The sequence below is a fragment of the Protopterus annectens genome, chromosome 7.part1, assembly GCF_019279795.1.
Source record: "Protopterus annectens isolate FY-2018-M chromosome 7.part1, PAN1.0, whole genome shotgun sequence".
Taxonomy (NCBI): Eukaryota; Metazoa; Chordata; order Ceratodontiformes; family Protopteridae; genus Protopterus; species Protopterus annectens.
This window is the reverse complement of record NC_056740.1, coordinates 238684107-238701806: the sequence shown is the minus strand read 5'-3', so window position 1 is coordinate 238701806 and position 17700 is coordinate 238684107. Positions and strand designations below refer to the sequence as shown.

At 40.3% G+C, this 17700-nt stretch overlaps 1 protein-coding gene across 1 annotated transcript in view; it reads left to right on the top strand.

Moving 5' to 3' along the window:
• The window catches only part of LRRK1 (leucine rich repeat kinase 1), a 2417153-nt gene that overhangs the window by 512521 nt on the left and 1886932 nt on the right, over positions 1-17700 (top strand). Inside the window, 1 exon segment of the mRNA XM_044078686.1 lies at positions 5309-5472. Within this exon segment, the coding sequence (XP_043934621.1) occupies positions 5309-5472 (164 nt within the window).

Sequence of the window (17700 nt, the reverse complement as noted above, 5' to 3'; positions counted from 1 at the left end):
TATCCTGGAGATCCTAAAGCAGAGAGGTGGCTGGAAAACCATCAACCCTTCTGATGAGGTGTTGGTGTACCTGAAGGCCTTTGGATCTCAACTTTCAGCCTCCTGGGTATCTCCGCCCTTTGATGAGCTAATGGACTTAGTCGAAAGTAGTGGGAGTCACCTGACACTATGGAACTAGTCCCTCAGAGGCCAGACAAGTTTTTGTCAGCCCCTACTGGTAAAGATTTTCTTACAAAAGGTGTACCTGTAGATGCTATGGTGGTGGAAGCAGCCACCAAGAAGGAACTGTCTGACATTTCTTTATCCTCCAAACAAAGATTCTCAACTGATGGACAGATACGGGAAGCATGTCTTTTCGTCAATGACTTTTACACTCCAACACTGAACTACCTCACTCAGTTTACAAGGCTGCAAAGAGATCTCTTGAAAGATCTAGGATATATTCTGCAAGATTCATTAGCTGTGGGGGTGACTGAGAAAGTCTCCTCCCAGCTGTCAACCTTAAATTCTATCGTCAACTTCTCCATGAGACTGATATCTTATGCAATGGATGGAGCGAGTAGGGAAGCGGGTTCAGGAATTTCTTTGAGGAGACACTCCTGGATGCACTTGTGTAATTTTGTGGAACCTTTTAAGTCTACCTTTAGTAATGCCCCATTTGATGGTTCCTCACTTTTTGTATCCAAAGTAAAAGACACACTCACTAGATGTGAGCAGGAAGGGAAAACTCTCTCTGCTGTTGGAGTACATTTTTCAGTACCTTCAAGACCTTATCCTAAAGGTCACAAGAGTGGAAAAATGTGGTTCAAATGATTCAAGGAAGCTTTCCAAGATGCATGAAGTGAATCCTTCCCCAGGGGCAGAGGGGGAGGCAACAATGGTAGATGTCATCCTAAAGGCAGAAGGGGTCTGCAAAACCAGGGTGACTGTGATTCCTTTCACTGATGTCCCTCTTAGAGCTCCTGAAAGAAGGCCTGCCTGCTCTACTCTGGAGGCAGTTGAGGGATGCTTGTCTTTGTACCCAGAAGCCTGGCAAAGTATCACATAAGACAGGTGCGTATAAAGCATAATATCCAGAGTATATTCCATTCCCTTTTACCATCCTGTCTCTCAAATTAGAACAATCCGAGATGTTCCACCCAATCTAAGCAGATCCAAAAGTTGCTGGACAAAAGAGTCATCCAAGAAGTCCCCGCACACCAAACAGGATTCAGAACTTACTCAAGATTCTGTTTGGTGCCAAAACAAACAGGGGACTGGAGACCCATATTGCATCTCAGCAAGTTAAATGAATCTGTCAAAAAGTCAAAGTTCCGAATGATGACACTGCAGTTAATACTTCCCTTCTGAGGGAAAGACAATTGGATGTGCTCAGTAGAACTCCAAGATGCGTACTACCACATAAAAATGGATAGAGCATCAAGGAGTCACTTATGCTTCTGGCTGGGAGCCAGTCATTATCAGTTCCGACGAGCTCTGCCCTTTAGTCTCACTACAGCCCCGAGTGTGTTCACCAAGTGCATGGCAGTAGTAACAGCTCACTTGAGATGTCTTGGATTCCAAGTGTTTCTGTATCTGGATGACTGGCTCCTAACTGTCACCACCAAGCATCTACTCCAACAGGCCAGGGATGTGACATTGGAAATATGTGCTCAATTAGGCATAACAGTCAATTTACAAAAGTCTGTCTTGTTGCCCTGTCAACATATTACCTTCATAGGCACAAACCTAGACACTGTTTCCATGATGACACGTCTTCACCCGACAGAATTTCAGCCCTCAAACAACAAATACTTCACCTTCTGCCAAAGGACAAGGTAAAGGCAAAGGTAGTTCTGAAACTTCAAGGGACAGTGGTTCAACCGTAACACTAGTTCCTCTTGCCAGGATACATATGTGAATCCTTCAATGGCTCCTATTCTCCCAGTGGTAGCTTCAAGAACTTCCTGTTTCCCATCTGATCAGAATAATGGAGTCATGCAAACAGGACCTATGGTGGTGGATTCAGTCCAACCATGTGACTATCAGGAGGCCCTTTATTCCACAACAACCTGTTGCTACAGTGACCACAGATGCTTCCCAGATAGGGGGGGGGGCATTATCTGGGAAGGACAGTCCAAGGTATATGGCAAGACCACAAGGCCCACTTGCATATCAATGTTCTAGAGATGAGAGCAGTGTTTCTGGCATTGCAACCACTTCACGACTCTCTACCACTAGGGACAATTGCAATACAGTCCGACAATATATCGGTGGTTTGGTACATAAACAAACAAGGAGGAACCAGATCATACCCACTGTCACGAGGCCCTGAAAGTTTAGCAATGGGCAATTTCTTCTGAACACTTTCTAGTAGCAACACACATCCAGGGAAATCCAACATGATAGCAGACAAACTCAGCAGGGCAATACTGATGCCTCATGAGTGGTCTCTGAACCAGAACGTAATGGAAGTGATTTTCTGGAAATGGGGTCAGCCTTGCTGCTATCATTTTGCCACTGCCATGAATGTCAAGTGCAGCAGCTACTTTGCCCTATTTCTCCCTCCAGGGGAGACACAGAGAGATGCACTTTGTACATGATTGGCCCTCGGGACTTCTTTATGCTTTTCCCATTTCCCCTCATACTCAAAGTCATCCAGAAAGCAAAATCCTTGGGAAGCAGGATGATTCTCATTGCCCTGTATTGGCCTCGGCAGATTTGGTTCCCCTTCCTCTTGTCTTATCTTCAGGAGAAGCCGTGGGTTCTGGACCCAGTTCCAGACCTTCTGACACATATGTCAGGAGCACTTCATCCTTCTCTCCACACCCTCAACTTGACAGTATGGCTGCTCCACTTCCCAATTTAGTCAGGCTTCAAAACTTCACTCCAGCAGTCAAACACACATTGATGTCCTCTCATAAAGTTTCTGCTAGAAAACTATATACTAGCAAGTGGAAAAGATTTTCTCACTGGGCCCAAAATAGAAACATTGACCCTTTTTCTGCACCTATTCAGTCCATTTTAGAATTTCTGGCAGGACTCTTCGAACAAGGCTCGGCTGCAGCAACGATTAGCGTTTAGCTGGCTGCCATTTCGAATTTTCAAATTGCTGACCATTCTCCTAACATAATGTCACACAGGTTGTGTAAAGCATTTTTAAAAGGCACTTCCTTATTGAGACTTGCTTTTAAGGAACCACTTTCTCCTTGGGATTTGAATTTTGTCCTGTCTCAACTAACATTGCCACCGTTTGAGCCTTCTTCATCTTGTGACCTCAGATTTCTTTCAAGGAAGACTATCTTTCTAATAGCTGTAACTTCTGCCAAAAGAATCTCGAGTTGCAAGCACTATCAGTCAGACCTCCATATCTGATCTTTCATAAGGATAGGGTATCATTACAAACTAATCCTTCCTTTATACCTAAGGTTTGCTCTCAATACTGTATCAATCAATCCATTGAGCTCCCGATGTTTTTCCCCAACCAAGGCAGAGTATAAACTCCACCAAATGGACGTGCATAGACAGCTCAGATTTTATTTGCATAGAACTAAAGAATTCAGGAAATATGATCAATTATTCATCTCCTTCTCTGAGGCAAAAAAGGGTATGCCAGTATCTAAAGTCATCCTTTCAAATTGGCTTTCTAGTTGTATCACCTTTATCTATACCTCCAGTAATAGAAAGTTACCATTCAGGATTAGAAGTCACTCAACCAGAGCATTAGCTACTTCCTCTGCCTTTCAGGCTAGAATGTCTGTGGACAGTATTTGTATTGCAGCTACGTGGGCCAATTCTCATACATTTATCACTCATTACAAAGTGGATTTGACCTTCAGGGACAGAGCCTCCTTTGGTTCCACTGTGCTCAAAGGTGTACTCCCATAAGCCACTCAGGAAAAAGGTGCTAGGGACGCTGTTTCATCCAAGTAAAAATGAAGGCAAGACAGGACAACATAACATAAAGAAGTTGTGTATTCAGCATAATGTTCCGTGTTTGTTGTCCGTCTCACCATTCATTCTTATGACCCCTCCCTCCTTCCCCTGTCCAAGGACTCCTAGAGGACCTGGTGATGATATTTCCTCCTTTATGTGAGCTCCTTGACTCTTGTTTCTCCTTGACATGGGGTCATACCTATATATATATGTATTTTGCTCATTAGTATGTTAGCAGCTAACAAGATCTGGAGAGTTGCACCACTGCATCATGGGATACCTACCTTGCCACGAGCCAAGTTTGAGACTTCTAGCTGTGTATTCAACTGAGTTGGAGCAGAGGATCACCTCCAAATCCATCCAAGTAAAAATGAATGGCAAGATGGACAACAAACATGGAACGTTATGGTGAGTAAATAACTTTTTCATGCCATTCGGAGTTTCCCAGTAAACAAATGTCAGATAAGATAAAAAATAAAATAAAATGATATGTAGTAATCAAATTGCACTTTAAATGAGACTAAAGGCCATGTCTAACTCATACAGGGAAGAAATCTAGTATGAATTGCTAGTGAATCATTAAACATCATATGTGTGTAAATAAAATGCTGGAATCCATAAACAATTAAATCTGCTTTTATATTAGGTGCTAATCGTGTTTATAAATGAGAATTGCTCCATATAGAAATTACTTTGGAAAGCAGAATTAAACAGTACTTTAGAGCTAACAGGCCATCACGTATATTGCCACTGTATAGTTTTCAGATGCTGAATGCATATCACTAACTACTTGTCTAGCACAAAACTGAGAGTTTTCTTGAATACCTTAAGCAGAAAAAGCATACTTAAAATAGGCTTTACAGGACTTTTGTTATTCAGTGAATTTTAAACTGTAGAGTAGTTATTTAGATAGAAAAGGGCACTTATTTTTCTAACAGAAACATGCATCATGACGTCATCATTCTGCTAGAGACTTATTTAAAATAATTTTCTGTTTCTCTTTAAATAAATTGTTTCAGCACCACAAAGGAAAAGGCAGACAGCACTTACGGGCATGTGCCTTAAATTTCCCAATGGATTACTGAGCTAGAGTATTTCCTGTAATTTCTTTGAGGTGTATTGATGTAATTTTTGTTGAAATCGCATGCTTTGCTAGAGTAGGGCTATTAAATGCTGCTATGGAGAAGTAGAGCCTCTTGTCTCATCTTTAAGTAAGTAGACCTTAAACAGGCCTTTTAAAAATAACAATGAGAAATGTACTCTGTGGACGGTTAACTACTGTGACCTAGTTCTAGCAGGCAGTAACTAAGGATGCAATTCAGAAATCTTTCCAGATGTGCTTTTCAACTGCAGTGCCAGTAGAAGTGCTAATAAAACTATTTTTATTTAACAGGTGGTGTGGACATGGGAAGCAAACAGTCCACTTTGGGCAATTCCTCCCTGACTCAGTCCTCCTCATTTCAAAATATTCAGGATGCCTACAAAGCTGGGGATACTGCTACCGCACAAGAACAGATTAGATTACTGTCTGCAGATGACAAACTCAAACAGCAAAAGGTGAGTTTAGCATATTTATGGTGCACTATATTAATGTGTGCCAGCCTCTTTTAAGTCATTTACTATTTGGTATGACGTAAGACAGCCCCATCACTGGAAACTGTGTAAGATTTGAAAGTCTGAAATCAACGAATATTAATGCTGCTTTATAAATAGGGAAAAAGTCTGGCAAATACATTTTATTCTCTTGAGAATACTGTTTGCAACACAATTCTGAAACACTTTCTGTTGGTGTTCTCCTAAGGCCTGCGGCATGTAGTTATTGTAAAATATTGTCCATTGGATACTGCATTTACTCTTAGTTCAGTTATCCTAACAACAAGTCAGTACATCAGCAACTTTTTTGGTAATAAAGCAACTAGTCTTGTTTTGAATGAGGAAAGTGATATATTAGAAAGCCGTTTTGAGATATGGAGGGAAACCCTGCTTTTTCTTGGAGGGGGGGGTGGGGCTTGCATCTTATGTTGTAGCACTACCACCTAGGTGGCCAGGAGTGGGAATTCACTGGAGGTACTTTGGGATGTAACGAGAACATGGACATAATTCTATACTTAGCTGGACCAATGTGTATATGGAATGCTCTTGGATGTTGAGAATGGGACTTGTAAAACTGAATGAAATAATGCCTGGCTTATTTATTGGAGAAAGATGTGTATCTATTGAGATGTTAAAGGATGCAAACTTTAGTGTTTTATGCAGAGGATACTTAAAGGCATAAGAGTCTGGATGCTTGCTCTAACTCGAACAATGGAACTTCATTAGTTGTGCGTTTGTGATAAGACATCATCCAAGCTGATCAGGAACATGGAGCTCTAAACTAGAATGACTATGGAAGAAATAAGCAAGTAATTGTAATTAGTCTAAAGATAGTCTCCTTTCCTGATTCAACAGCATGGTTGAGTTTTATGTGATTCCTGGTGGTGGCTTTGAGAGCCTAAAAACAATTAATTAAAAAAAAATAGAGTCAAATACATCACCAAACTTTATTCATAACAAATACTTCCATGTACTGTAAAAATTAACTGCTATAGTAATAAGCATCCATAATTTACTTTTGATTTTAAAAATGTGTATCAAATGTAGTGTTATAGCTGGCCTTCATTGGTTTAGGTTTTTAATCAGGAGTCTACAATTTATGCACAATTCAGCGATTTCCTATTCCTGTACTCATTTCCCGCCTTTCTAGAACTAGTAAAGTCTGGTTTTCAGAGTCAGCTGAATTCTGGGCTGTTTGTAAGTTCCTGTGTTGCCCAGACCTTTCTAAGATAGAGGGAAGCTTCTCTGTTCATCAGTGAGAGTGGTGAGCTTTGAAGAGCCTATCTGTCACTGGAGGAGTGGTTTCAGCTCAGAAACTGTAGTTTTATTGGCCATTTGGGCTATTTTTATCCCTTTCATCTTTCTGTTTAAAAACCTCTGTTTGAGCGATTTTGTGAATCGCGCAGTACCGTTTAACTAGGGTGAAACTATTCCCGGCGCCAGAAAGTCTACTCTTCAAATTTTCCCTTAGAACTACCCAGTCTTCTAGTTTTAGCACTCAAAACCCCATCTTTCTGCTCAGCACTTGTTCAAAACTCATTGCACTAAATAAACTAGAAACTACTGCAGCACTCAACTTTCCTCTCTTGTTAGGAGGAGAAAAGTTTTTTAGTACTTAAATTAAAAAGCACCTATCTAGACATGTCTAAGGGTCAGCTCCTTGTGTTTTATCCTGTCCACCTGATGAATCTGGGCATCATCAAGCAATGTAACTATTGCCTCATGTACACCGACAACCCTCTCCTACCACTCAACACTACAACGTGTGAGACATACACTTATATAACCAAACTGGAAGCCAAGCTCTCTGCAGCCAAGACTGGACTAGACAGTCAAGAGGAGAAGGTAAACACCTACACCACACTATACTCAACACATAGTCCATCAAATTGTATACCACTTAAACCCACACACAGTAACACAAAACACACACCTACATTTGCGGAGGCTGTCAATAAAAATCTGCCCAAACAACAGAGACCTCCAAAGAAGAAACGAAAACAACCATCACCCCCCCTACGACACATAGACCACAAAATCAGTGTGCCAATCAACCTCAGCCCTTAAGGCAAAACAACGTACTCAACACACTTCTCATAGGCGACTCTAGTCAGGCACATTGATGTCCCACTCACCAGGCTAAACAAGGAGAAAGTTACTGTCAGCTGCCTGTCAGGTGCCAGGATCTGCCACATAACGCACGCATTCAGGTCACTCCACAACAAGTACAAATATGACTCTGTCATTGTTCATGTTGGTGTGAATGACCTGAGGCATACCTCCATGGACTACATGAAAAGAGACATTGAAGAACTCTCGGTCATGTAGCCAAGGCAGGTATGACCCTAGCCCTGAGTAGAATCCTGCCATTGCACAGAATTATACCACAGCACAAGGACAAAATGACTGACTTCAACAATTGGCTAAGCTTCTGGTGTCATTCTAAGGGGATCCAGTATCTGTCAGCCTGGGATGACATGATCGACAGACCACAATGCTTTGCCAGAGATGGCCTACATCTATCGCCCCAGGGATTCCGAATACTGGCTAAGGCTCTTGCCACCCCTATAGTGCCTTTTTTAGGCAAGGTTCAAATGACAAACTCACCACCATAGCAGGTACAAGCAAGCAAAAATTGAGGGTAATGCTACTCAATGCTAGACGTCTAAACCTCAAAATGCACTCACTCGAAGCACTCCTCAATATGGAGAACATTGACATCTGTGCAGTAACAGTGACATGGTTCAAGACTCCAGAGAGCACCCCTGCATTACCAGGCTGTAATTCATAACACACTTTTTGACCACCTAACCTTGGCCGAAACACTAAAGGAAAAGGAGTGTCCATATTCATTAAGGATATCCATACCTCCAGGCTATTTGCTCAATATAATGTATCTGAAATTATCCAAATGCAACTAACACTGGGCAAGACTGCAATCCAGGTTCTAGCTTGCTACAGATCCCCCACCATGCCCCAAGATGCCCACTCCACATTTCTTGATATACTGAATAATATTAAGGTTCAGCCCAATACCTAATAATGGGAGAATAATGGGAGATTTCAACTAGCCCACCATCAACTGGGAAAACTACTCAAGTACTAACTCATTAGCTCAATGCTTTCTGGAATTCAATAATTCCAATGCCCTGGATCAGCTTGTCCATACCCCCACCAGGGGCAGCAATATCCTGGATCTGGCCATTACCAACATGGGTAACAGATGTTCAACTCCAGAGGTCATCTCCTCACTGGTCAGATCTGACCATAAGCTAATCACCATAGACATCGATATTTCGCCTCCACCCCCATTAAGGAAACCACTGTAAAAAAACTTCTCCAAAGCCAACTTCAAGCTTCTTAAGAAAGAAGTGGCGATCTTCACTACACCTGTGCAGATGGATAGTAGAGGTACAACTGCTGAATCTTATACAAATGCACTGTATAAACACATACACAAGTGCATGGGTTGTGCCATCCCCAAAAGAACCAAAACGTTATCCACCCAAAAAAAGGAAGCCAATCTGGTGGTCCCCTGCCATAAACAAACTCTGCAACAGAAGGAAGAAACTGTTGCAAAAAAGAGTAAAATCCCCTGATTGCAGGAACTCCCTGATTACCCTCAGTAAGAAGCTGAGATCCTTCATAAAATTCTCCAAAGCTAGCTACGAAAATAAAATTGCCACTGATTCTAAAGACAACCACAAAACATTCTACAGCTATGTCAAGAAACTCAATGTAAACACTCAGATCTGCTCTGAGCTACAGAAAAATGGCACTAGATATACAGAACCAACTGATACTGCCAACATCCTGGCGGATAGGTTCAGTGCAAACTTTACCCCCCTCACCCCCGAATGGGCCCATCCCTATACCGGAAGAATGAATAGCCCCTGTAATCATGGATGTACAAGTTAAGACTGCACTCTCCAAAGCCAAAAACACAGCATCCATGGGACCAGACAACATCCCAGGCTGAGTTCCGCATGAACTACAGAACAAACAGGCACCCCACCTAAGTAGCATGTTCAATCATAGCCTCACTTCAGACTTTGTGCCTACTGAATGGTGCACAGCAATGATTATCCCACTCCACAAATGGGGTGCCATCACAGATTCCAGAAACTACCGCCCCATTAGCCTGACGAGACTGGTCTGCAAGGCCATGGAATGTATCATCATGGAACTTATAAACAAAGACATAGGTAACCTGAAAACTCTGGACCCCACTCAATTTGGATTTGTAAAAGGAAGATCATGTCTCTTAAACCTGATTGACTTCTTTGAAGCAGTCACCAGAGTCGTGGATGATGGTAAGGTGGTGCACACAGCATATCTTGACCTCGACAAGGCTTTCAACACCATTCCCTACTCTGGAATTATAGAAAAACTCACTAGACTGGGCATAAATCATGATGTCACAAGATGGGTGGCCAACTGGCTCATTGATAGAACCCACTCAGTGAAAGTAGCAGACTCAAAATCCAACTTCAAACCAGTGACAAGTGGAGTACCACAGGGTTCAGTCCTGGGTCCTCTCCTGTTTTGCATCTGTTTCTCAGATGTTCAGGCTAATACATCAGGTCTTTGACTAACAACATTCACAGATGACTGCAAACTGGGAGCCATAATAAAATTGCCAAATGATGTGGACATTCTACAAAGGAGCCTCATTGGTACTGATGCTTGTGTCAAAATTATGGCCTCAAGCTCAATGCCAAAAAGTGTATTGTCATCTCCTTTGGGAAAAACACTGTACCCATGAACTACCACATAGGCGGTAGCCTACTTAACACCAAAAGTGTGATGAGACCTTGGGACACGTGGACACTAGTCTCTCCTTTAAAAATCACATCACCACAGTAGTCAGGAAATCCTTCTACGTGGCACTCATCAATAAAGGGTTCTCCTCTAGAAATAAAATAGGTCATTGTTCCTCTCTACTCATCCCTCATCAGACCCATCATAGAGTACAACTTTCCATTTGGCATGTACCTCGCAAGACATCTGCAACAACTAGAAAGGCTACAGAAATACTTCACTGAGAAGATTACCGGCCTCAAACAGATGCCATAAACAGACTGCCTCTTAAAAACTCCAGCTGTACTCTGTCACCTATCGCGATCTCCGCCTAACGTACAAAGCCATGTCAAACCCAGTTCTGTTGGACATGCTACATTAAAAGAAAACCCAATCTCTCCATGTCACATTCTCCAGGGACCTAAACCTTGCCACCACAATAAACAGAACATGCTGGAGGGATAGATTCGCCAGAGACTTCCCATAATTTGGAATAGACTACCCATTCATGTCAAGCAAAGCCCCTCATTAGCTCTCTTTAAGGGGAATCTAGACAGTTGGATGTGAAATAGGAAATTCACCCTGGGGATCACCTCTGTGGCTCTGCTCAACAGGGGCACAGGAAAATAACCTTCTTGGGTGTCGAAAGCCAGGGAACTTTTTGGCTAGGCTTATATAGGCCATAGGGCTGATAGCCTACTACATACCTATGAACCTATGACAGGTGAGACCCTGGTGAGTGAGCTGTTATGTACATTTTGTTCTGCAGAAGAAGTATTATGTGTAGCATGTTTGTGTCTGGGAGGTCTCTGGTGTTTAGGTATGTTTCTGGTGAGGACCTCCACATATGTAGGTATGTGTGATGTGAGTTTGGGTGGAGTTGGAGGTGAGGTGTGCATGCTGATAACCCACTGATTGTCATATGTACTGACTGGTGTATGAGAGAGCATGGATTAAAGGTTCTTAATATAGTTGCATCTCTCACGTGTTGAGTTTGTGTAGACTAGGAGTAGATGTATGTCTGTGAACACAGTTGCTACACTGCCTCAGGATGCCCATGTTGACCAAGCTGGCTGGAGAAACTGTAGGAATTTGCCTGCTCATAGTGTTAGGTAAATTTATATTGTCAGGAAAAGAGGTTGCACTTAGGAATGGCTAGTGGGTGAGAGGTGTTCTGGTACCACTGAGGCTAGGCTTAGTGTTCTACCTGACAGTAGAGTAGGACCGCGAAAAACCTCTGGAGGACCACAAGCAAAGTGCTATGGGAAAATTTAACAAGCAAAATGTTTGTGTCTATAACCACCAATGGTAACCACCACTATGCGTCAGTGCATGCTGGTATGTTTCACGCAAACAAGTGCAAATGCAGAGATTAAATAAAACAATAAAATATCCCTTTTAACTCAAACTAGCTAATAAGGACACTCTCTCTGAGTCATCCTCGATTAGATAGGATCCAGACATCTCATTCCTCCCACAAGGGTGTAGAAAGGCTTTCACCAACAAAGGTGGCTTGAGTTTGATGCTCAGAAGTTACAAAACAGACCCAGAAGCAGCAAACCTGGAACTGGATTATACTGCAGCTGAACTAGTACAGTATGCAGTAAAATGTGGCCAAAACTGGTTCAGACAATTCAAATAGACAGTAGAATGCAAATACAAATTAAAAGTGCAATATGTGGGCAAAAACAGGGACTTAGAGTTAATTGGAGGCAACGGATGCCTTAGATCTTTCAGTATCTCATTGAAAAGCTGGATTTAATGCTCAAGTGATATCAAACAGTCTAGGTTCAGCAAGTCTGAATCTGGCCTATGTTATAAAATGCAGAAGTACTAGAAATTCAAAATGCATGAAATCACAGTCACAACAGCAAAAAACAGTGTAAATAAAGCAGCAATTCTCCAGACATTCCCAGCTTAGAATGGTGTAGTCTACAAACCTTGTTAATGTAAAACAACTGGTTTTGGAGCCCAAGTACTTAAGTCAGAACTGAGACACTTCAGAATAACTGACACAATAGGCCTTCAACCAGCAATTTCCAGCATAGAAGTGTGTAGGCTATCCTGTCCTGCCACAAGAGTTTAGACCACAAATCTTCCTAATGTAAAGTAACTGGCGTGGAACCCAAGTGCTTAAACCAGAACAATGACACTTAGAACAGACACAATAAGCCTTCACCCAGCAATTCGCAGCTCAGAAGCGCAGAAGCTACACTATCCTCACACAAGAGTGTAGATCATAAACATTCTTAATGTAATATAACTGGCCTGAAGCTGAAGTCTTAAAACCAAAAGTAAGAGGGTTAGAATAACAATTACAGTTTAATTAGGCTACTAACAAGCAGTAATAAATGCAGCAGAATAAATGCAATTGAACACTTTTAAGAACAAGCAGCAGAAGCAAAATAAAGTTATAAAGTAGGAAGGGACGCAAATACAGTAAAAGCAGCTGAATAAAGTGTATTTTTAAGTAGTAAGGGAGGAAAAAAGTAATTCAAGTTTAAGAAACTTAATGGGGTGCGAAGAATTATATATGCATCTTATGTTGGTTTCTTGCTGTTACTTGCATTTACATGCATGCATACCACAGTATATTTAACTATGTATTGTGTCCAACTAGTCTTATCACTGTATTGTACTTTGTTGTTTTTCTTTCGGCTTTTCCCGGTTAGGGGTCGCCACAGCGGAACTCCAGTCTGCTAATGATTGGCAGTAGATTTTTACAGTGCCGAGGAGCCAGCCCGACACCCAACCTTCAACAAAGGCATGCCCATTTCACGCATGTCTTTCGAATGCCACTCGACCGCGGGAAGGACATGCAGACTCCACACAGGAGGCACTCCAGCCGAGAATCAAACGGGAGAACCTCTTGCTGTGAGGCGACAATGCTACCGCTGCACCACCACGCAGAACTTATCACTGTATTGTACTAAGTACAATAAATACACTGAGACAAACTGCTTCAGTTAATACCCATTTTACTATTACATTTTCCTTTCAGATCTACAAGCATGCAACACAGATGCTGTCAGCTCTCTCTGGCAAATTCCCAAAGCTTGTTTATACACACTCATTTTTATACCAAAAAGTCAGATATTTTTTCTCAGTCTGATGTGTTACAATCTTCCTTTGTGTAACACTTTTCTTTGTTCTTCTAATTTATGATTTGTCCTTGATTCTACAAAAAGAGAAACAGGAGTGCACCAAAAGCTAGAAAATCAACAAACTGCAGCAAGTTTACCATTTATTGTCGAAAATAAAGTAAGCGCTTTCACGTCCTACGACGCTTCATCAGACTTCAATAAAATTCATGTAAAAATACAGCACCTTAAATACATCTTCCTTGATTAGGATTCATCAATTAAGAAGACAATTAATGTCAATTAAAGTGCGAATTGTAAATCTCAATGCCAACGCTGTAGAGACATGAAAAAAAGTATACTATGATTAAATAACATTTTACCAAAATCATTTTAAAAACTTGTTTACATATGTATATATTAAATATATAAAAATCCATGTTTGTAGCAAATATAAATATATACAAGAACATGTAAAATATATTTAAAACTAATGTTTAAGTGGTCGGGCTGCTAAAAATGGTTTCAGTGTAACTTTGTCATTTAAACCATATTTATAAGCCTGCAGCCTGACGATCCACTTATTTTCCATTTCCTCCAATTTATTTTTAAAATTCCCTAATCTATAAGTCCTTGCTACTATCTCTAGTACCTGAAATTTGAAAGAATGACTGAGGCCATATTCAAGGACATGTTGAGCTAAAGCATTAGTAATGTTTTCCTTCTGTATCGCATATATGTGCTCCCTAATTCGCTCCCTTAATGTTCTATTTGTTTTGCCAACATAAAATTTTAAACATGATTGGCATTGGGCTAAATAAACCACATCTATGGTTCTACAGTCAGCATATCCCTTGAAGCTGTGAACCCTTCCAGTATGAGGATGTTTGAAAGTATCACGTACTTCTATATATTTACATTGGTTGCAGGTACGGCATGGGAAAGTGCCTATCCTCTGTGATGAGACATGTTGGATCTTGTTCTCTTCATAACATAGCAGCCTATTTAAAGATTTCATGTTTTTATAGGCTACACTAGGCTTATCACTTACTATCTGTCTAAGTTTGTTGTCACTTGTTAAAAACTTCCAATTAGTATCAATAATTTGTTTAATGTACTTGTTCCTGTTAGTAAACGGAATCACCAGTCTAGTATTACTGGTTGTGGTGTTTGAATCAGAAGGACAGCAAGTGTGGCTAGTTCTTCTTCCAAAAAATGGTGTCCCTTTGCCCCTCCTGTGTATATTTTATGTGCATTTGCCATAACAGATCTAGTTGAGATAATGTAATATGCTTTGTTTACTTCATTGTGTGTATCCTGATTACTAAAGCAGCAAAGAAATGGTATTGTTTTACACCATCCATGGGATTACCATTTAAGCTGATCTGATTTCAGCTTCAGGAACAATGTTTCAGCAACAGGCAGAAGTGGAAAAATAAATCTTGCAACCTACTTGAACCACCAAAGAGTTGTCTAACTACAAAAGATAAAAATGTATGTGAAAATAACAAAACTATAGATGAAAAACAGTGAATTAGAAGATGATACTATGAGAGTTAAGACTTTTGAAATATTATTTTTAATGGCAAGTTTAAGGGTAAATAGAATTACAAGAGGTTTAATGGTTAATAAACTCACAGCAATCACAGCAATCAACCATTACAGTGAAGAGTTTGTAACTCTAGAAATTGTTGAATGATCTAGTAAGCTGTGTTTATTTCATATTATTAATATGTTTTATGAGAAAAGATTTTAATAATAAGGATGTGGCCCTCTAAAAAACAAAGTTTTCTGTTTCTCCAATTCTGACTGAAAAAGTAACACTGTTTTCTAAAAAGTAATAAAGAAGATGATGTCCTTAGAAAACGATTAATCTAAAAAAAAGTATTTTCAGTGACAAAAGTAATTTTGGAGATATGTTGTCTGGGATAAGTCCGACTGGGTAGAAACCCATTTTCAGCAGTGGCCCGGGTATAAAATCTCCAAATATATGATAAAATTAGTTAAGTACACAATGATTCAAATTACAATTAAGTTTCAGTATTAATTGACTAAGTTTCAGCATAAATTAGCTAGGTAATAGTATAATAAAACAAGAGTTAGCATATAAAATACAGTTTCTGGAATAAAAAGATAAAATAAAACAAGAGTAGAAAGAACACAAAATTATCATTATAGTACAAAAATGAACAGGTTCCAACAAAAGATCAAAAGAAAACATATGACTGATGATTCAACCAATCAGGTCTTGGAATCTCAGCCTAATTTTAACCAGTCATTACAAAGAAATATTTTTAAGATAGATGAATGCAACAAACGGCAAGATCAAACAGAAGAGGATGACATGCAGACTGCTGGGCCCTAAGTATTGGAACTCAAGTCCAGCAACAAATAACTTAAGCAACAAGCAGTACAGACTGTAAGGTTTTATTCCTAAGATATTGGAGGATATAGTCAAACGCAGGAAGCATAAAACAAGGCACTACTACAACAAGATTTTTAGTCTTTTGCTGAGAGTGCTTACATCAGATGAGATAGACACAGCATGAAGAGGATTACTTTTTGGTCTGAATAAAACAGCAGGACTTGCCAGGACCATCACAGCATTAAAGTGTATGACAGGCCAATTAATTTGAAGTTAATGCTAGAAGAATGGGAGCGATTTAACTCATGCTTGCATGTCACAGTAAGTGTTTTAGAATCAACTTGGGGAGAAGGATCCCCTCACCTGATAGTGATACAGTGTAAACTGTAAATAATCAGCAGCATCAGCATCAACCCCTTTTCCCCATTTTGTACAAGGGGTTCAGAGTGTTACATCAAAAGTGCCCATCACTTAGAGCCAATGTTCCCACCCACATGTGGCAGTAATATGTAACACTACACAAATAATTATAGTGATTTAAGGATAATGAAGGCAGAGAAACATGACAACATGTGTTAATTATCTAAAGCCACTGTTGTCTATTTTTTGTCACTGTTGAAACGACACCCAAAGCCATGTTCAAAAAAATGAAAAAAGGGACTGTGGGTGGGTGGATGGATAAATATTTATAAAATGATTGATACTGTTGGCAGAGGCTATCTTAGATCGTCATAGCTACTTCCTCAGTATTAATGTTGTTGAGTCTTTCAGCTTTTCCCAGTTGGGGGTCGCCACAGCGGAACTCCGGTCCCCTAATGATTGACAGTAGATTTTTACGTGCTGAGTTGCCAGCCCTGATGCACAACCTTCAACAATGGTACACCCATTCACGCATGTCTCCACACAGAAGACGCTCTAGCTGAGAATCGAACAGGACAACGTCTTACTGTGAGACAACAATGCTACCGTAGCACCACCACCGCAGTTCCTCAGTATTAATCCATGATGATATTTAGAAGCTTAGCTCTATACTTCCATGAAGTTTTTAGTTCAGATATTTTAAATACACATGACCCAGAGATGAGCAGAACATTCATGTTGCCCCTTTCCATGTGGAACAAGGGTGCTAAACCAGGGGAGAATTTGAGTTTACCAATCCATTCTTCCAGATTACTTTTGGATAGTGCAAGACAAATACTTTGCTTTATGTGGGGATGAAGATGATTCCGAAGAAGTGATATTCTCTTTGATACATATCTATCCCTCCAACATGTTTTATTTATGTTGCAAAAGATATTTTGATTTCTTGAGAGGGTGTTTATGTCCCCACTGGACTTACTGCAGTACGTCTGACAGGATAGAGTCCATTGTGACTTTGTATGCAATGGAGAGATTGCCCCTCGGTAGCCTGTATTACACCAATTCAAGGGTATGAGGTGGTCCACATAGTTTTGTATTATTTAGGTCCTTGATTTTCTTATTAAGGAAGCATTGTGGGCATTCAGGTTGTGTCAAATGTTTGGACAGGTACATACTGAAGAGGGCATTATACTTGAAGGACCATTCTAGGAAAAAAATTAAAAATATATATTTTTTTATCTTTTCTTATATTTCTACACATTGCTAACCTATATTCATCAGAAAGTAGTAGTCACTACTAATTTTCTTTTATTTGTAACCCACAGCTTGCTTTCTTATAAAGCTAAATCTCTCCCATAGTTAAACAGTTGTTAAGATTATAATGCCTATGGCTGGACTGTCACATCTCAGTTCCATTCACTTAGAGTGGAGGAACAGTGAAGCGGTGCTAATTTTGAGAGGCCTCTGTACACTGTTCTGCAGTGTCTCTTACAGATGTTTTTTCCTACTGATGTGTTATACATTCTGTACAAAAAAAGCATACAGAATCAACTCATTGCTGAGATAACAGACTTTTTTCGGAGGTGG